The sequence below is a fragment of the Anser cygnoides genome, chromosome 25, assembly GCF_040182565.1.
Source record: "Anser cygnoides isolate HZ-2024a breed goose chromosome 25, Taihu_goose_T2T_genome, whole genome shotgun sequence".
Classification (NCBI taxonomy): domain Eukaryota; kingdom Metazoa; phylum Chordata; class Aves; order Anseriformes; family Anatidae; genus Anser; species Anser cygnoides.
Genome location: NC_089897.1, coordinates 119,354 through 138,175, shown reverse-complemented (window position 1 = coordinate 138,175; position 18,822 = coordinate 119,354). Strand labels below are relative to the sequence as shown.

The 18,822-nt window shown below is 51.0% G+C and overlaps 1 protein-coding gene and 1 long non-coding RNA gene across 6 annotated transcripts; one reads left to right on the top strand and one right to left on the bottom strand.

The window, feature by feature from the left end:
* The first annotated feature begins 950 nt into the window (after positions 1–950).
* Positions 951–14,056, top strand: LOC125181054 (uncharacterized). 2 transcript variants are annotated; one of them, XR_010826590.1, is made up of 2 exons: positions 951–1,702; positions 2,075–14,056. It is a non-coding gene; the product is annotated as an uncharacterized lncRNA (long non-coding RNA). The 2 variants fall into 2 exon arrangements; XR_010826591.1 differs by having other exon boundaries at positions 2,072–14,056.
* MTCH1 (mitochondrial carrier 1) lies at positions 6,076–18,762 on the bottom strand. Of its 4 annotated transcripts, none has more exons than XM_066983156.1 (12): positions 18,543–18,753; positions 17,367–17,451; positions 15,987–16,093; positions 15,464–15,541; positions 15,092–15,149; positions 13,689–13,748; positions 10,970–11,024; positions 10,381–10,474; positions 9,969–10,016; positions 9,706–9,773; positions 8,075–8,150; positions 6,076–7,642 (listed from the first exon to the last, which is right to left on the bottom strand). In XM_066983156.1, exons 1-12 carry the CDS (start codon positions 18,732–18,734, stop codon positions 7,568–7,570), a joined length of 996 nt encoding a protein of 331 aa, XP_066839257.1. In that variant the 5' UTR covers positions 18,735–18,753; the 3' UTR covers positions 6,076–7,567. The 4 variants fall into 4 exon arrangements, with proteins under 4 accessions (XP_066839257.1, XP_066839256.1, XP_047910486.2 ...); XM_066983155.1 differs by lacking the exon at positions 10,970–11,024 and adding an exon at positions 14,578–14,650 and having other exon boundaries at positions 18,543–18,751; XM_048054529.2 differs by lacking the exon at positions 10,970–11,024 and adding an exon at positions 14,578–14,629 and having other exon boundaries at positions 18,543–18,749.
* Between the last annotated feature and the right edge of the window lie 60 nt (positions 18,763–18,822).

Here is an 18,822-nt window from a genome sequence, read left to right as displayed (position 1 = left end):
GACAGGTTAACAGCAACAACAAAACGACTGAGTGACTGGAGGAATTAAATATTATTTCAAATCAAAGGCAAAAGAACCCCAACCAACCAACCAACCCACCAACCAAAAAAAAAACAAAAGCAAACCAAACCAAACCAAAAACAAATCAAAAGTGAGGTTCGATTTCGTACCAAGGCAGCAAGAGAGACGCACCGTGGAAGAGAGTGGTTTTGTTGTGGAGTGGCTGCTGGATTTAGCTCTGCTTATCCGGACAATCATCGGGGAAGGATCCTTTTCCGAGAAAGGCCAGTTTGAGTGAGACAGCTTTTTTTTTTTTTTTTTCTCTCTTCTCTTGCTCGCTCTCTCCCCTTTCCTTCTCCTCTCAGCTCAACGCCAAGAAATGGGCGGTGCCTGGATGCCAGGCTCCATCCGAACAAGACACCAAAGGCCAGGCTGGCACAAAGGCAAACTGGCAGGAATTCCTGCACTTGGCGCCGCACACCCACTTGCCTGCCACTCCGAAAAATTGCTGCCGACACTGCCCACCCTGAAAAGTTGCCCTGTTTGGTTTCAAAATGCCCCAAGGGGCACAAGGATGAAAAAAAAAGCTAAGACCTTCCTTCATGTAGATGCAGGTTAAACAAAAGGCCTGGGGATGTGGATATAATTCTTCCCCCCCCCCCCCCCCCCCCCCCCGCCGACCCAATCCTCCTGCCTCATGCTCTCCGTCGCCAGCTCCCTTACCCGCCGACCCACATCCACACAGGTTACGCCCTAGGCGCCCTTCTGCCCAGATTTGGCATGATGGGAGGCAATGGGTGCTTGAACAGGGACTCGAACACCCAACGTGAGAGAGACCCAGAGCAGGAGAAAAAAATAAAATAGCAAAAAAAAGAAAATAGAAAACAACCCACCCACTACAGAGGAAGCTTGGGAGCAGTTGCCTTCAGGGGGGCAGACTGTGGGTAGTTTGGGTTGCAGGGGATATTTTGTGCCTTTTTTTGCTGCTTTGAGCACATGGGTTGTGCTGATTACAAAAAGGGAGTCACAGTGGGTCGGGTAAGGCAGTGGGGAGGGGGGACAGACGGGTTGGTAGCACTACTGGGGAGATGCCAAAAACACAAAACAAAACACGTTTTCATTTTGCCTGCATCAGCCTGGCGGGAGAGGGGCAAGCGGCAGATGCACACTGCTGAGCAGCCACTGTGCTCCCCAGTGGGCCTGCAGCCCCAGCCCTCTGCGGCTGCCTCGGCTGCGTCCCCGCGCCCTCCTGGCTGGGCACGCCTGCCAAGTCCGTCTTGGCACGGCTCCCCCGGCTGCTCCGAACAAAGCCGTCACCCATCCCTGAGCAGGCACTGACAGTAAGCAAAGTGACAGGCACATCTTCTGCATGTTAATCCAAACGGCAAGAAGGCAAGTGAGCAGCGCCAGCCCCCCCCCACAACCACCCCCGGCCTGTACACCCCACCCTTGGCACCCATCGGCCTTGCGCAGAGCTGGTGAGGCCCCCGGGTGTGCCAAAGCCTCCCTTCAGCATGTTTAAATCAAAACAAACGGCTGAGCCACCCCAGTCGGCGGGCAAACAAGGCCACTCAGCTTCCGCGGTACCTGTTCCCGCTGTCTTCATCTTGCCTTGGACGTGTGACAAGAGCCAACTCGCCTCTGGTGGGCTCTCCGAGCTGCGGGTCTGTAACCCTTTGCAGGAAGTTGGCACCGATCCCAGGTAGGACTCGACTCCCACATTGCTTCCCCTGCTGCTGCTGCCGCCACTCCCGTCCCTCCCTCCACTCCCCCACCCATCCTGCCCCCAAGGCCCAGCGCGCCCCCAGACCCGTGCGCCCCACTCGCCTCTTCCGCGTCGTGCCGGGTGCCCACGGGGCCGCTGGCCAAGACACGCATGCACGCCCGCTCTTGCACACATACCCTTTAAGGATGACCTGGGCAACACTGAGAACAACAACTTCCTGCTCCGGCTCCCTAAAATGCCTGTTTCCATGCAGTGCGCTGAGACGGGGGGGAGCTGGGAGGAGGTTTGGGGGTTTGTCGTCATTGAATCATGCTTTTTTTTGTGACCATGTATTTTTTTGCCCAGCAGCCTGGACCCAACATGAGGGGAAGGGGGGCAAGAAATCAAATGGGAAGAGAATAGCTTCACATCGGCAGGACAATGCATGGGAAACGGGGAGATTAGCGTAGCTCTCAAAATCCATCTTGCCCGCCCTGTTTCTGAACCATTCGCCCCTGCGCCTCATCTTTTTAATACTCCCAGCTCCTGAATTATTCCAGTCCATGAACGGGAGGGAGCACACAGTCCAGAGTCCCTCAGAGCTGCCAAGAGCATTGCAACAGAAAAGAAAGAAAGCGCGAGGGGGAGAGCAAGGCAGAATCCTCACAATTGAGCAGCGAGAAGAGCAAAGAGAAATTAACATCCAATTACTGCCATGTTTAACAAGGGAGACAGAGGCGGCTGTTGTTTTATTGCCCTTTTCTTTTCAAGCACATCTGACAGGCAGCAGGAAAGGCACCCCTGCTCGAAGTGACGTCATCATATATATGTATTTTTCCTTTTCCCCTGTCTTTCCTCTTCCAAGTTTCACGGCAAGGTCTTTGCAACTTGGCCAGGGCAATTTGGGACTTTCTCACATTGGAGCTGCTGGCTCCCCCCTCTACCTCTGGCCTCCTTTCCCCCTCCCCAGCACCGGCTCTGGAAAACAAACACACCAACCGAGCCCAAAGTCTTTGTTCTTCCAAAAAAAGAAAAAAAAAAACACAAAACATTCAGATAAACCCGGAGGGAGCCCAGAGGAGGTTTCTCGGCATGCACGGCTGAGCGTGAGTGTATGTCCGTCTCTCTCGCGTTCCTCTTCCGAGACAGCTCGCTTGGCTTGTAAAACTTTGCGGCATGTGACGCTGCTCCCAGCCTCCTTTGGCAGCGTGACAAGAACCACGCTGCTGGATCGGAGAGCGCAGGCGGCTTTTAAGGAAGAAACTCAATTCACCAAGATTAGAGAATTAGGACGTTTTAATCAAGGGACTACAAGGGGCTGCCAGTGGGTGGCTGGGAGGGACAGTGCCCGTGCAAGTGGCTGCATGGACGGCGGTGCCATCACCCCACTGTGGGGCCATACTGGGGGGAGAGGAGCTGAATCAAAATCGGGAAAGACTTTAACAATCTCAGCTCACCAAGTGCCCCTCCTCCCCCTGGGGCGGGGGGGCCACGGCACCATATAAGCAGGGTGGGAGGAAGGCACGTGGATCCAGGCAGCTGCGGAAAAAGGCATCTTGTCTGCCCAGGCAAGCCTCTGCCACTGCTGCCAGCTCCAGGCCTCTTCCTCTGAGACCCAGGTTCTCCTCACAGGGGATGAAACACAGCTGCAGACCTTGCATACAGGAGGGAATGGGGTGGTTTGGCTGGCCCAGTCCATGGATTTTCTCTAAAAAGGCTCTGCACAAAGCAAGAGGAAGTGTGGAAGGCAGCTCCACACCTGCTCAGGACAGCCAAGGTTCCGCATGCAGTTCTCCTCCTCTTCAAAGCTTCCAGCCATGGATGGAGACACCGTGACCAGCCTGGCAGGCCAGGCCACAGCTCCAGAGATTACCTGCTCTCTTACCTAGGACTCCATCTGTGCTGTTTGTGGTCTCTTCTCCTCACTGCCTGCTGGGATTGCCCCTGTTACAACCTTTGCCTGCTCCACCTGCACCCTGAGCAGGACCTGGCTCCATGTTCTCTGTAACCTCCTGCTTTGGGTGAAAGCCCTGCCAGTGCTACCCTGCTCCTCCCCGTCCATGTGCCAACCAGAGCTGAGCTAAGACAGTGGACAAGTCAGGGGCCACCATGCCACTTGCACCTGGGCTAGGTCTGAGTCCCCATAGTGAGCCTTTCCTGGCAGGACTGAGAAGCACCAGCTGGCTCTGCTGGGGTTATTATTATTATTTTTAAACAATTATTTGCCTATATGGAGCTGGCAGCCACTTTACTGACTGACACAGGGGTGAAGGGCACTGTACAGCCATTAGGAGAGGCGTGCCTGGCTGCTCTCTTCCTGGCTCCACAGTGGGAAGAGCAAACACTGGGGTGGGAACTTTGTCTTAACTGAAGGGTCTTTAGGAGAGCAGGAGAGCTCTGGAGGGGGCAAGGGAAGAAGGAAGGTAAAATCATTGCAGCTGGTCTGAACTGAGCTGCGCCATCCCTGGCTTAACTAGCACCTCACTGCTTCACAAAGCCTGCAAGACCCACACATCCAGGCCACAAGGAGAGTTAGGGCAGCTTTGATCTGAGTTTCTCTCTCCCAGCTGTGATCCCTGCTTCCCTTCTCCCCTTGACACCTGGGAGCAGATGAGGGCAAAGTCCCGTCAATCTCTGCTTTCCACTGTTGGCTGATAAACTGCAAAGGCACAGAGAGGATGCAACCTCCACCCATCCCCTTTCTGTGTCAATATTTAAATGCAGGTTTGTTTCCTGGCTAGATAGGGGAGTGCCAGGACCATGCATGGGCAAGTGCCTGACTCCATCCTGGGTGCTGGACCCAAGCTTCTTTCCATGCCAGTTCATTTATTCTCCTGACTGCAGGTTTCACCCCTGAGCCCCTCTCCTGTAGAAGCAAGGCCCCAGTTCCTGTGAGCTGTGCTGCAGTGGCAATGGCTGCAGGGCTGGGTACCCACCAACAGGGCAGCAGTTAAAGGTGGGTGTGAGTGCCAAGCCAGAGCTTTCTCATTGCCTGCTCCTGGTACACGCACTGTCCCTGTGGTGGGACACCTCAAACGAAGCAAAGGACAAGAAAAACTAGGGTTAGAAAGAGGAAGTAAGGAAACATTTAATCATTGTATGAATGACAGCCCTTGCTCCAAGGTAAGCCTGAGGATCTGCATTACCTTGTATGTGCTACCTTGGGCCTTTGAAACCTGGTTTTCATTTAATTGACCAAAAGCTTACCAAGTAAGAATTGTGTGTCCTGCAAAGGTTGTGGGGCTCAGTGAACTGAGCAGGAATAGCAGGCTGGCTCTAATGCAGATTTAGGTGAACTGGTTAATGGAAATTGTACTTTTCAGTGCAGTGACTGCAACCAGGCTGTGTAGAAGGTGTAGGAGGCTTTTACAGGTTTTAGAGGTATATCATCAGCAGATGGTGGCCTTAAGTTTGAGGATAAAGGATAAAGTTCCTGAGCAGGTGTTGTGTGATCTAGGAGATGCAGTGCCTAATGGTGCAATAGGCAAGAAACCAACTAACGCATTAAGACAGGAGGGTGAGGCCCCTGTAAACAACACAGGGGAGGATAGAGGGGCTGAGCCCACCTGACAAGCTCAGACCAGGAGCAAAGGGTTTCTGTACCTTCCAGAAATGCTCCGGGACAGTTTTAACTACAAACACCTGCTTTATCACGTTTCAAGTAGCCATGACAGCTAAACAGTGCAGAGCCACAAAGATGATTAACTGAGTGGAGCATCTCCCTTAGGAGGAAAGGCTGGGGGAGTTGGGTCTCTTTAGCTTGGAGGAGACTGACGGGTGATCTTAATAATGTTTATAAATATGGAAAGGGTGAGTGTCAAGAGGACAGAGCAAGGCTCTTCTCGGTGACACCCAATGATAGAACAAGGGGCAATGGATGCAAGCTGGAACACAGGAGGTTCCGCTTAAATTTGAGACAAAACTTTTTCACAGTGAGGGTGACAGAACACTGGAACAGGCTGCCCCCGGGGGTTGTGGAGTCTCCTTCGCTGGAGACATTCAAAACCCAACTGGACGCATTCCCGTGTAACCTAATCTAGGTGTTCCTGCTTTGGAAGGGGGATCGCACTAGATGATCTTTCAAGGTCCCTTCCAATCCCTAACATTCTGTCATTCTGGGAAGACCACTGCTGTCTCCACCCTTGGTCCAGGTGCACCCAATGCGGTTTGCTCAGCCTAAAATTGCTGACCTTCCATGGAGCTGAGAAATATCAGTGGCAATCTGAGTTAGCAACAGCTGTTTCAGCCCCTACTTATGGGGGGAGGGGAGGGGAGAGGATTGCTTATCTTAACTGGAAGCCTTTCCCAAGTGAGGGATCCTACTGTACAGAAGAAATCAACACTTCTAAAAAAAGAATCAATCAAGAAGAGATGTTTTATAGCTGTATTTTGGAGTATAGTTAAATACTCTTTGAGATAATCTCTGGTGTTAGGAGATAGGGCCATGCATTGAGTATTGTTAACGTAACACAAACTGTACATGAGGAAGGGAGGACAGACAGGACTGAATCCACAACACCAAAGGGAGCTAGTTTGGGGACTGCAGGTCCCACATGCACTGGTGCTGGCCCTTCCTCCTGCAGGCCTCAGCTTCGAGGTACAGATCAAGCCCCTCTGATAGAGGAAAATGCCCATGCAACAGCAGGTTGACATCCCGAAGGGACCAGGATAGGCTGCAATGCCCCAGCTGCAGCAGCAGCACATGGGAGCTTGCTCAGGGCCCCAAAACCTCTTCCCAGGGAGTGCAGTAACACACTGAACTGTGCAAAAGACTGCTTCATGGGGAGCTGGAGTTGGGGAAATCTGCCTGGCCGTGGTAGCAGCACAGACTGGTTAAAAAGCAACCCCTCCCCCCCCCAACAAAACCTCTGAAAGGGGAGCTGAGAATGAATGTTGCGCTGCTGTCACAGGTAAACTCTGATATGCAAAGGCAAGCCCTGCATGTGAGGAGTCCATGACCCCTGACTCCTTGCAAACCTTTGTCCAGCCTGAGGTTTACTCCTTCACTCCACAGTGAAAAAAAGGCAAACCCTTACATTTGCAGCACCAGGCCAATGCCACACAGCAACCCAGTGCTATCACATGGCTCTGTGTCCACCAGAGACATGGTGATGCTCAGGTTCGGCAGGAGTCCTGCCAGCTGGGAGATGTATCCTGAATGTGCCCTACCCAAAGTAGTCAGCATGTACAGTGAACATCCCTCCCCCAGTGCCTTCTCCGTGTTCAAGTTCTGCCACTGTCCTTGAGATAAGTCATACCTGTCTCTTAAGGACTGCATTGCTCTTTGTAGTGGGGCTGTTTCTCTCTTCTGTTTTGATATTACTTCCCTTCCAGGGGTACTCCCTAGTGTTCAGATACCCTCTAAACCTTAAGTATGGGTTTCAGGGTTGACCTTGCCCAGCATAAGCTACCTGCCAAACAAATAATTGCCCTCTCCAGAAGAGATGAGACAGGAGGTTGGCTGTGCTGTTGTTGCTTTCTCAGCAAGGCAGCCTTTGATCTCTTGCTGCTTCTCAGCTCACACAGAACAAAGCAGTCTTTTGTCCCAGCATCTCAGGCTCATTTAGTACCTGGGCATTTTCTGGTTTCCCAGACTTCCTCAGTGACTCCAGACTCACAGCCCAGACCAAAGAACCAACTCTTCTATGCGCCCTGGTCAAGGCAGCCATGAGGATGGGACTTTGATCAAGCTGGAGCCTGAAACCAGATCTCTGCAGGTCAACTTGTTGCAGGCCTTGCTGAAGAGTGTCTTGTTCTGGCACCACAGCCTTTGGATCAAAAAGAACAAATATATATATATATGGAAAAATCTTAGGGTCTTTTGAGGAATCCAGGTTCATCGCCTCTCCCTGCAAGCTGGGGTCAGTCGATGGGGAAGCAGGCTGCTTGCACAGGCGCTCTGCGGAATAGCAGGCTGGAGCCACGGAACAGCTGCCCCTGAGGAGGAGAGCACTGGGGTTAGGGCAGCCACGCCGCAGTGTCGCCTCACTGCTAGACTAGCAGGGACGGAGTTGTGCCTGCTGCATGGCTGCAAACCCTTAGCACCCCTGGTTGCTAAGAAGGAGAAAGTGGGCCTTCAGCCTCATGAGCACTGAGGTCAGGTACTTCCAGCAAGGATGGCTGATGGAGAGGGGCAGAGCCATGGGGCTTTGCTGTGTGCAATGCCTTTGCTAAAAGATTGCAGGCTGCAAGCTCAGGTAACACAGGCACACTAAGCACTGTCACGCCTGGTACCAGAGCCATAACTGGAGGGATGGAGATAGTTACCGAGCACATAAAGGGTGCAGCACAGGTACTCATTGGGCAGTGCCAGAGCCCTCAGGAAAGAGCAGAGGGAATCCAAAGCCTGTGAGTACCCCACTCCCTCACCTGGGCACTGAGATACCTCCAGCAATGGATCCAGGACGTGAACACAGGAGCGTAGGGAGGGAGGCCAGCACGCAACCTGCATGGCAAAGAGAAATAGCCAAGATGGTCTGTGCAGATGTCATGTTATCCAGACAGAGATAAAACAAGCAGCGATGAGTGTAAATGAGTACACAGTGTCTGCACTGGGCTGAAGGCCAGATCACCAGCTTGTTACTTATACTGCAGCAGATCATGTCATTTATGGTCCCCCTGCCATCCAGCAGGACCTAGACTGGCTGGAGAGTTGGGCAGGGAGAAATTTAATAAAATATAATGAGGGCAAGTGTAGAGTCCTGCATCTGGGCAAGAACAACTCCAGACACCAGTATAATATAAGTTGGGGACTGCCCTGCTGGGGAGCACTGTAGGGGAAAGGGACCTGGGGGTCTTGGCAGACAGCGGGACGACCATGAGCCAGCACTCTGCCCTTATGGCCAAGAAGGCCAGTGGCATCCTGCGGTGTATCAGAAGGGGTGTGGTTAGTAGGTCAAGAGAGGTTCTCCTCCCCCTCTACTCTGCCCTGGTGAGACCACATCTGGAATATTGTGTCCAGTTCTGGGCCCCTCAGTTCAAAAAGGACAGGGAACTGCTTGAGAGAGCCCAGCGCAGAGCCACAAAGATGATTAAGGGAGTGGAGCACCTCCCTTAGGAGGAAAGGCTGGGGGAGTTGGGTCTCTTTAGCTTGGAGGAGACTGACGGGTGACCTCATTAATGTTTATAAATATGGAAAGGGTGAGTGTCAGGAGGACAAAGCCAGGCTCTTCTCAGTGACATCTAATGACAGGACAAGGGGCAATGGGTGCAAGCTGGAACACAGGAGGTTCCGCTTAAATTTGAGATGAAGCTTTTTCATAGTGAGGGTGACACTGGAACAGGCTGTCCCTGGGGGTTGTGGAGTCTCCTTCGCTGGAGACATTCAAAACCCACCTGGACGCATTCCTGTGTGACCTGATGTAGGTGTTCCTGCTCCACCAGGGGGATCGGACTAGATGATCTTTCAAGGTCCCTTCCAATCCCTAACATTTTGTGATTCTTTAATTTAATTACCCCTGGAGTGTACAAACAAGGTGCATTACCTGGATACATTAAGAGTGCAGGACTATGGGCTGTATCTATACCTTCAAGAAGGAGCAGATATCAAGACTGCATTATTCCAGTGGGTCGGATCCAGTCCGATTCCCATAAGCACATACACAGGAAGACACAAGCAGCAGTGGAATTGGGAAAGCAAGTTGGGTGAAGGAGGTATTACTGTCTGGTCCTGCCCCACCTGTGCCTGTCTCCCCTTGCTGCATTAAGAGTTTTGTTTTTCCTCATGCTGCTCCCTGGAGTCAGCATCCTCTCTTTGATCCCTTCTGCCTCTGGTCTAGTTTAGATCAGGCTGCCCCACCAGAACTCTCCCTATTCCTCTCCATTTGTGCTTTTATCCTGCTCTTGTCTGTGCCCTCTGATCTAAAATTTTAAGTAATCTGAGACAGGAAACCATATAGTTTATGGTTCTGCATGAAAGCTTTACAATCATTAGCAAAGGCTTCAGACAACAAGGGGCTGAAAGGAAGGGATAGAGTTAGATCTCAGTGTGACAGACATACCCACAGTTGTTCACTGCCATGAGGTCTCCCACGAGAAGGAATGGGTATGTCAGCATGCTCATAGCAATCTGAAAGCACAAAAAAACTGGTAACATCTCTACATGTTCATGCCAAAAACAGTAGTTCTACATTTTGTGTGTTAGCAAAGTTATCCTGGATACAAAGTACAGACTTCAAACGCACCTGCCTTTGTCCTCAGACCATGAGCTCTCACCCCATAGATAACAGGAAGCAAAGCAATGACATGGCAGTTGCCTACATACCCCCATCACAAATTTAGTGTAGCTCCGGATCACCGATGCCTGGCTGAACTGGAAAGAGAAACAAAAGCATTGTGGAGGAGGCAGATGCCACCAAGCTGTCCCTGTAGCTATGAGACATTTCTGTGAGCCTGAGATGATGGGCCTGGGGCACAGAAACAAGACAGAAAGCAATGGCTTAACCACACTACATCCCTGATGAGACTCAGGGAAGACATTTGCTATCAAACCTGAACCTCAAACTGCAGCTAGAACAGTGCCCTGATTAGACATGGTATATATAGCACTTTTACAGGACTTTATCCTAAACCCACTGTCTGTTTGTATTAAATTAGTCTCCCCTCCCCATTAACTCCTTACAACTCCGAGCGCTCTGTACGGACCCCCAAGCCCTCCATTGGGCACTTCCACTCACATTATCGTCCACTGCATAGGTGTTGATGAAGTGAGCCAAGAGATTGCAGCACCAGAGGAAGATGACATCCCCCAGGATGTGAGGGACTACACCACTGCAATGGCAAAAACATGGGCATGAGGTGCAGAAGGGTCCAAGTGCTGCCTTTGAGCCCTCCTTTCCTCTACCAGCATGAAGGAACCCTGCTCCCCAAAATGCATTTTTATTTAGGGAGAAGGGGAGACTTCAGGGAAGAGCTCTCCTGGCCTTCAGAAGCGGTTGTTTGTGCTGCTAGCTGCTCCAGCCAGGGGATGCTATGACTAGGAAGTTTTGGAGCTCTTGTTGGAGTATGACTCAGCCAAGTCCCCTTGTTCTACCCCAAATACCTTCTCAGCCCAGCTCCTGCTCTGAAACCCAGGCAAAACACAGATGGAGCAGGTTCCTGTTAAGCTTATTTTGCAGATGCTCTTCTGGATAAAGAATTAGAAGGTCATCTCTGATGACCACCTCCCTCTCCTTTTAGAAATTAAAATGGGGGGGGTAGGGGGGAGGGGAGGGGCTTCCTACCAAGTCTGCTCTAGTGCAAAGTGGGATTAACTGGCGGCAGCACCTTAGCCCCTCTGATCTTCCTAGTCTCCAAGTCCAGGCTGGGTCCCTGCTGCCACCTGGGAGCACAGAGACAGGGGTTGACTTGCTGCTTTGGCTTATCCCTCTCAAAACCCACTACTGAGATCCCAGCAGCATGAGCACCCCAGCTTCTGGCACTAAAACATTAATGAAGCATTTCTGAGCATTTGTCAGAGCCTCAGCAGCATCTGCTCTGCCAGCATATTCACCAAACCTCAGGCCTCCTACTTTGGCTTTGCAGTTGTTACACTGCAAAAGGATCCAGGTGTGTTTTAAACCTGTGTTTCACCAGATATATTAAGACAGTTCTTCTCAAAATAAGTCTAATAGGGGCTTATTAGAGACTTTGGGGCAGGGGATTAATTTTGTTTCCTGCCCTGATTGCTGCAGCAGCAGAACAGCAATTGGGACAGCATGCTCTGAACCAGCCTGCTCCGCCTGCTTGGTTTTTACAGTTTTTGGAGACAACCTGTGTATTGCCAAGGCCCAGGCAGCTCTAGAGATGCAGCCAAGGTCTTGGGGCCAGGCACAGCACACATGTTCAACAGATCTGCTGATTTAAGTCAGACTTGATACATGACAGTAAAAGGCAGGACAAAGAAATCAAAGCTGTCTGGTCCCAGGGATTGTCTGCTTTGCATTCAGCCTGTGTAACAACAACAAAAAATAATAAAAATCCCTCATCTAACTCAAAGTAAAGTCTTAAGAAGATTCCTGAACTACCACTGATACAACAGAGACTTAAGCAACTCCAGAAACAGAGGGGTGGTCCAGGATTGTGCCATGCCAGGCTTGTAAGTAAAGCCTCACCCATCTGTTGATACAGAATCAGACCACTTGTTCCATTTGCAATAAGGATCATACCCGTCTCTATCCCCAGTCATCCAAGTAATGATGAATGTTGGGTTTGTGCTTAAAGGATGGCTGGAGAACAGGGGTCTGAGAGCTGCAAAAGGGGACCAAGAAGAAATTAACTTGCACTACAGCTCTCACACCTGATGAGATGTCCAAGGACATTTGGATGAGGAACAAATTCTTAGAAGACAACAAGTCATTAAAAAGCTCAGAGCAGAAGACCAATGAGGAAGCCTGTATGACGTACAGCAACGTGACCTACTTGCTTCATGCAACCCAGCAGGAGAAACTCCAGTGTGGGGCGGGGTAGAACAAGCCATCTTTGAACTGACCATGTGCAGCAATTTCAGTGCCCATTTCAGAGTCCATAGAACATCATTCTGGTCTGCTGGCTGCAGGAGACTGCTAAGATATCAGGGGAATTAAGAAGTCCACTCATTGAAATGTCTTTCTCCAGCTGGTCAAGCACCCAGAATGAGAATGTGCCAATATTATACTATGGCTGTGTAGAGGTTGTCAGACCATGAGAAATAAGTGCTCCTCAATGATTTTAGGGGAATGGACGTGTTTGGATTTAATTAGAAGTGCTGAGAGCAGAACAGCAACAGTTTGGTCTTACAAATGTAGTTTGTGCTCCTCTTACTGTAGTGTGATTACCTAGCTGAGTTGTAGAGCATGTATAAATTCAGAGCCCTCCTGAGACATTCTGGGTTATGTTAAAGCCTTTCTTGTTAACTGTTAAGTTTAATTAGGCTACCAAGTGTTTATTGTATACGGAGGAAGAGAACACAGCTGGCTCTTTTCACAGACTGTTTTCTAGGGAGTTGGAGGAAAGAGGAGCTCAGCAAGAGCACATGGAACATCCTGGAGGAAGCTGTATTTAATGGAGATCTGGGGCTGCAGATCCTGAAGAATAGCTGTAAACCACAAAAGATATGGTGACACTTGATTGACAAGGTCTCTACAGACCTCTGGCCCTTTCCCCTTGGGGAAGAACAGAGTGAGACCCCCTGTGACTGCTCATCCTTTCCTGATGCATTTATATTTAATCTGGAAGCCCAGATTTTGTGATTCCAAAGCCAAATATTTCAGGCCTGAAAGCCCCTCCTGAAATTTTGGAGCTGCCTTTACTATTATTGACATAATAAAGCAAGTTACCTCTCCACTGGGAACAGAGGCAGCAGGTAGTTCTGTTTATATAGATGTGAGAAAAAGTCAAGAAGTGTTAATAAAGGGTTTAAAAAAAGGTGTCTGCTAGGCTTTCACTTTAGTGATGCTGTCAATTCACCACGCTTTGTAAGTGCAGTCTGAGCTCCTTCAGGCAAGCTGGTCCAGGCAGTAATGCTGCCGCACTATGCAGTGTCCTGCTCCTGCTGTACAGACAAACCTGTTGCCAGAGCAAAGCACCTACTCATTACAAGCACCCATGGTGCTCTGCTGAGGAATGTACTTCTTATCCAGGGCCTGGCTTTTATTTCAACAAAGGGCCTCATTGTTGCACTTGATCTTGGTGCCTGTTGCACAAACAAATGCTTTAAACGCTCCTTCACTGAAACACATAGAAGTACAAGGGAAAAAGAAAGGTAAGAAAAAATACAGTTTTCCCTGGGCTCTGAAAAGTTGATTGAAGATAAGGTCTGAGGCAAACTTAATGGTCCAACTGCAGCTCTGTCAAAGCCACAGATTTAATCTGTGCTCATGGGAGTGATGTGAGAGTCCTACAGTCAGACAAGGTTTCAGGGAGGAGGGAGCTCAGCACAACTCCTTTCAGTGAAGTTGGAATCATAGCCAGGAGAGCCATTGGCATCTTCTGACTACAGGAGACGGTATTTAAACAACTCACGTACACGAAGAATCCCAGAATCCCTTCTTCCTTAAATATCCTGACGATGGCACTGAACACACCGCTGCCAAGAAAGGAAAAGAACAAGCTTGCAGAGGTTGCTCCGTCTCTGTCCTGCACAGCTTCATGTGGCCATAGTAAAGTCCCCCCCACAAGTCACCCTGCCATCAATGTAGCAGGCAGCATCATTCTGATCCTCAACTCATGAAGAAGAGTAGTGTCTGTGCTCTGCCAATCTGCAATAACTCCAGGACTCAACTTGCCGACATCTATGTTTAAATGCTGAAGCTAGAAGAGCTCTGATTGGCTTTGTGTGAGTGGGTAAGTGTGCCACAACCATGGCATGTAAAGTGCTTTGATTAGGCTGATTCTTCTGCTGTGCCCCTGGGAGCTGGTGAGAGCTGGTGACGTGTTAGCTGCAGTTATGCCCAGTACACTTTCAGGTGGCTGCATGTATGGTTCTGCCCTGCAGAGGGGCAGGTACTACTGAAAAAGGCTTGGAAAAATCATGCGGACTACAGGAGGGCTGCAGCAATGCTTTGTATTATGTATTCCACCCTATTCTGTTTTTTTGATGGCTTCCCCTTCTATTAACATATGAAGCAAAAAGGCAGAAAGCTCACTAAGTAATCAGCAAGGTGCACTGCAGCCACCAAAACACCCATTGGCACAAGGCTGAACTGAGAGGCGTGTGAAGGGACAAAGTCCAGCCTTCCCACATCCCTTCACCCCATGCTCATCCAACCTCTATCCACAGCTCAGATTTACTTTTCAGTCTCCCAAACCTCCTGGGTCACCATATCCCCCACTGTGTGGGAACATCAGGCATGCCTGACTCCGGGACTCGTGCTTCTGTGTGCCCACACTCTTCATTCAGAGCTGCAGCCATTCACCTGTATTTGACTTCCCGGCCTATGAACTGGACCATGCAGCGCATAGAGATCACTAGGAGAACAGAAACATAAGCTGACAAACAAATCGAGTTTGAGTTGTTATGGAGGTGAAGGAAAATGCAACCCGATCCTTCTGCCACCCCTTTCCTCCTCTCAAATCAGCTCCTCTCAGTGGTCCTCATCACTGCAAGGCTCATTAGAAAACAGTGCTTTCCCTTAGTTTCTAAGTGGAGGGAGGGATTTCTGGCCCCAACCCCAATGGGACCTCTATGACAAACTCTAAGATGAGTGAGAAGAGACCACCTCACTGCTCATTTGGGTTAGTCCCTGAAGGCCAGTCTGAGTATCAGCCTTCCCAAGAGACCACTTGGGACCCACATCTATTCTGTGGTTTCATACAAAGCCACTTCTGATAGAAAACCACATCAAGTACACAGGATTTTGGAAGTGATCCTCAGCCAGGGAAGGATTCCTCAATCTGGAGAGGACAGCCAGGCAGAGGGACAGGACTCACCATGCAGTGGATGTGACACGACCCGAGACACACACTGCATCATCATCTCGTGAGATGTCTGGGAAAGGGAGAAAACGCCACAGCTGTGTGAAAAGCTCCACCTGCACAGATCAGGCCCTTTCCTTTAGTGTAGGAAAGCCCACTTCAGGTCCCAGACCTGTTTTTAAATCTGTTTTTCATGGTAAACCTCTATTTCTATGAAATATTCCACATCCGGACCCAATGGCTACTAAATACTTCAGTGTTTTTACCCAGAGTTTCCCTCCAAGTAATTTCACCCACAAGCCACAGTTTAAGCTTCCTTTGCTCTCTGGGCACATTCCCAGTGTGATCTCCCTAATCACTCATTAACATGCAATATCCATTTCTCACCTCTTTCACCACTTTCCTAAGGGAAGTCTTCATATCATCCTTGTTAGAAACATGCTCCATGTCCTCCAGTGGAAAGGCCTGAGCAGGAGAGAAGAAACATATGGCCAAAACTGATAGAGATGCTGACCCACAAGCCCTTGATTTCTGAGGACTGGAAGGAAACCATGAGCAGTTGTGCTCTAAACTACAGGAGAAAAACAGGCAAGGAGGAAGACAGCAGAAGGAAGGATGGAAAGTAAAACCGAGGAAAACTACCATGAGACTGCTTGTAAAAGATAAAAGGCAAGTGACTGGTCAAATTCAAGTAAGATTCTTTAGAAAGTAAGTTCTGGGGATATGGACACTGTTTTCCTTCTGTCCTGGAGGACTATTTAGAGCCATCAGGTGGTGGAGTGGAATGGGTACTTTAATCCTCCATGTTCGGTCACGGCTGGGTGCAAGCACATGCAGGCTCTGTTGCTCTTCTCCAGTAGCACTGTCTGCCCCAGCAAGATGATTTATGGAGAGAGAAGCCGACCTTTACCTTCTTCACACTTCCCCTGGTGATGGTCGATAAAGTGCTTGAGATGAGGCGAGGAGTAAGACCGCGGAAGAGGCCTCTTCTCCCATCCACTTTCACAATGTGTCTGGCTGGGTAAGAAAAGACCAGGCTGCTGTCAGCTGGGATACAGCCGACCTGTGGAGAGCACCCTGCCCCACTTCAGTATTCAGCTGAAACCACGCCGGACCTCTGGAAGTCACAGCAACTGCTCTGCAGTCCTGCCATAACTGTTTTATTATAAAAGCTCTAAATAAATTTCTTATAGGTTGCAAAGAAACCTTAACTATTCTTTGTCACATCTGTCTAAACTGGAAGGATGAGTGCATCCTTTGACTGTTTTTGCTTACCTGAAAGGGCTACACGGCAGTCTGGACTGAACTAAGGTAGTGTGGGATAATCTCTTGTGCTGTGTGTTGTAACCTTCTCCCTCTGCCCTGAAGGGTCAGAGTCAGGGTAAATACAGACCTTGCAAAGCAAGGTTCTGCTCCTGCCCTGCCACCTTCTCCCAGACAGGTTTCCAGACAAAAAAAAGCCAAAGGAGCCGATCTGTCCCTGGTATAACAGGGTGGAATACAACCCACTGTGAGCTTGCAGGTACTGACTGTTCCTGCTCCCCATCTTCTGCTTTCCCGAGTGAAGGCAGTGCCCATCTCCCTCACCCAGTGCTGTAAATCTATTTGGAAAATGCATCATCTTCCAAAGCACAGCACTGGAGACTTTCTAGCTCTGGTTGTCCCAGCTTGCAGTGTTTTTGTACTGCTCCTGCTCTTGGCTCCTCACCCTCAAGTACTGCTGTCTGATTTTGGGATTGGCCCCATTTGACTCTCAGGGCTCACCTTCCCCAAAGCTCCGCACACCTGTGAAAGTAGGCCCTACTTTCAGGCAGTATTCACCTGCCTCTCCCATGCTGCAGCCACAAAGAGAGAAATATATTACCTTCCCCTTTCATGGTATTTTTGTCCCTTTAGGGCTCCACCTACAATACAAATGAGCTGGGCAGGAGGCCAAGTTATTGCAGTGCTGTTTTGTAGAAAAGAAACACAATGCACTATCTCTAATACATGCAAAACCCTCCACCAACAAACCCACACCACACAAACCCCCACTGCACCCTCAGCTATGGAAACAAGCCAGTGCAACATGCCACAGGAGGGGGATGCAGTCTGGGCCACCACCTCCTTGTCCCTGCCTCATAACAACAGGTACATAAATCTGATGGCTGTGCAACTGGTGGTAGCATATAATGTCTCACTGCAGCCTCAGAATGAGACCAAGAGTGCAGCTGGGAAGGTGGAAGAGCAGCTGGAGGCTGGGTCCAGCATTGCACTCAGCGTGTGTGGGCTGGCCTGGAGGAACACTCACCGTAGGTGAAGAAGCCAGGCAGGTACAGTACTTTCTTTCCCAGCACGTTTCTTCCAATGGTTGGAGGTAGTGGCTCATGCCCAACCTGCAGGAGAAACCCCATGAGCAGGTTCCCAAAGCAGTTCCGGCATTCCTGAACCTAACAGACCACATGGCCTTGATTCCGCCTTCCTGAGATGCTGAAGGGCCATGTCCCACTCAGTTACCATATGATAGATGGGGGTCCCATGACATGGGCAGTCCCCTTCCCATTAAACAGGGTCTCTGGAGAACGGGGGTCCTCATCCCTCTCATTTTATAGTAGTTCCCATTACAGAGAGGTTCTCAGGATACTGTGGATCCTCAACCCCCCATTATAAAGGAATGTCTCATCTTTTATTATATAGGAGTCCCCACTGCATGGGTATCCTCACCTGTGCCATTTTATATGGGTCCCCACCTGCTGTCATATAAAGAGGTCTCAATTCCTCTCTTTTAAAGAAGTCCCCACTGCACATTTGGGTCTTTGTCCCTCCATTCTATATGATTTTCTATTCCCTGTCCTATAGAGAGTCCCTGTCACTGAAAGTATTCTCATCCTCCTAACATATAAGGCTCCCTATGTTATAGGTACCTTCATCCTCCCAGTTATGTGTAGGTCCCCCACTCTAACACAGGGATCCCCCTTAGAGAGGGTGCCATCCTCTGTTATACAGGTGGACCCTGGGCGATGGGGACCCCTCCTTACCCCATTATACAGGTGCCGCTTTCCCCCATTATCTAGGTTAACTATACACACAAGATGCCCTTATCCCCTCAGTCAAACAGCGGTCCCCCTCCCCTGTCATACAGAGGTCCCGTTATAACCCGGGTACCCGCGGGGTTTGCCCTCCCGCGGCACCCGCTGAGCGCCCTGCCATGACACGGGTACTGCCCAGCGCCCCGCTCCCGTTCACACCGCGGTCCCCGTCGCCCGGAGGCCTCCGCTGGGTCAGTACAGCGCCGTCCCTCCTTACACGGGGTGTCCTCATCCCCCCGTGTCGGGGGTCCCTCCTGCCCCGTTACCGGGGGTCCCGGTGCACGGGGCACCCCCTGCCCCGCCACACAGGGGGCCCGGCACCCCCCCCTCACACAGGCCCCCCTCGGACCCCTCCACGCGGGGGTTCGCCCCTCACCGCCCCGCCGCCAGCCCCGGACCTGGACAAGCAGCTTGACGTAGAGCAGCGGGTGGCTGGCAGCGGCGAGCCCGGCGCCCAGCACCACGAACAGGCCCTCGGCGCCCTCGGCGCCCTCGGCCCGGCCCGGCCCCGGCCCCGGCCCCGGCCCCGGCCCGGGGCCGCCGGCAGGGGGCGTCCGCCCCTCCGGGGGCAGCGGCGCCGCGTCCGCCATGGCCCCGCCGCCACCGCGCGTGCGCCGCGCGGACGTGTGCGGGGAGGGGGGAGGGGGAGCGCGCGGGCGGGACCATGGCAGGAGAGGC

Coding starts and splice junctions, on each gene's coding strand:
- MTCH1 (XM_066983155.1), bottom strand. CDS start 18,734: ATGGCGGACGCGGCGCCGCTGCCCCCGGAGGGGCGGACGCCCCCTGCC. Junction 17,452..18,542: donor ACGTCAAGCTGCTTGTCCAG/GTCCGGGGCTGG, acceptor TTTCTCCTGCAG/GTTGGGCATGAGCCACTACC. Junction 9,774..9,968: donor ACACTAAATTTGTGATGGGG/GTATGTAGGCAA, acceptor TTGTGCTTTCAG/ATTGCTATGAGCATGCTGAC.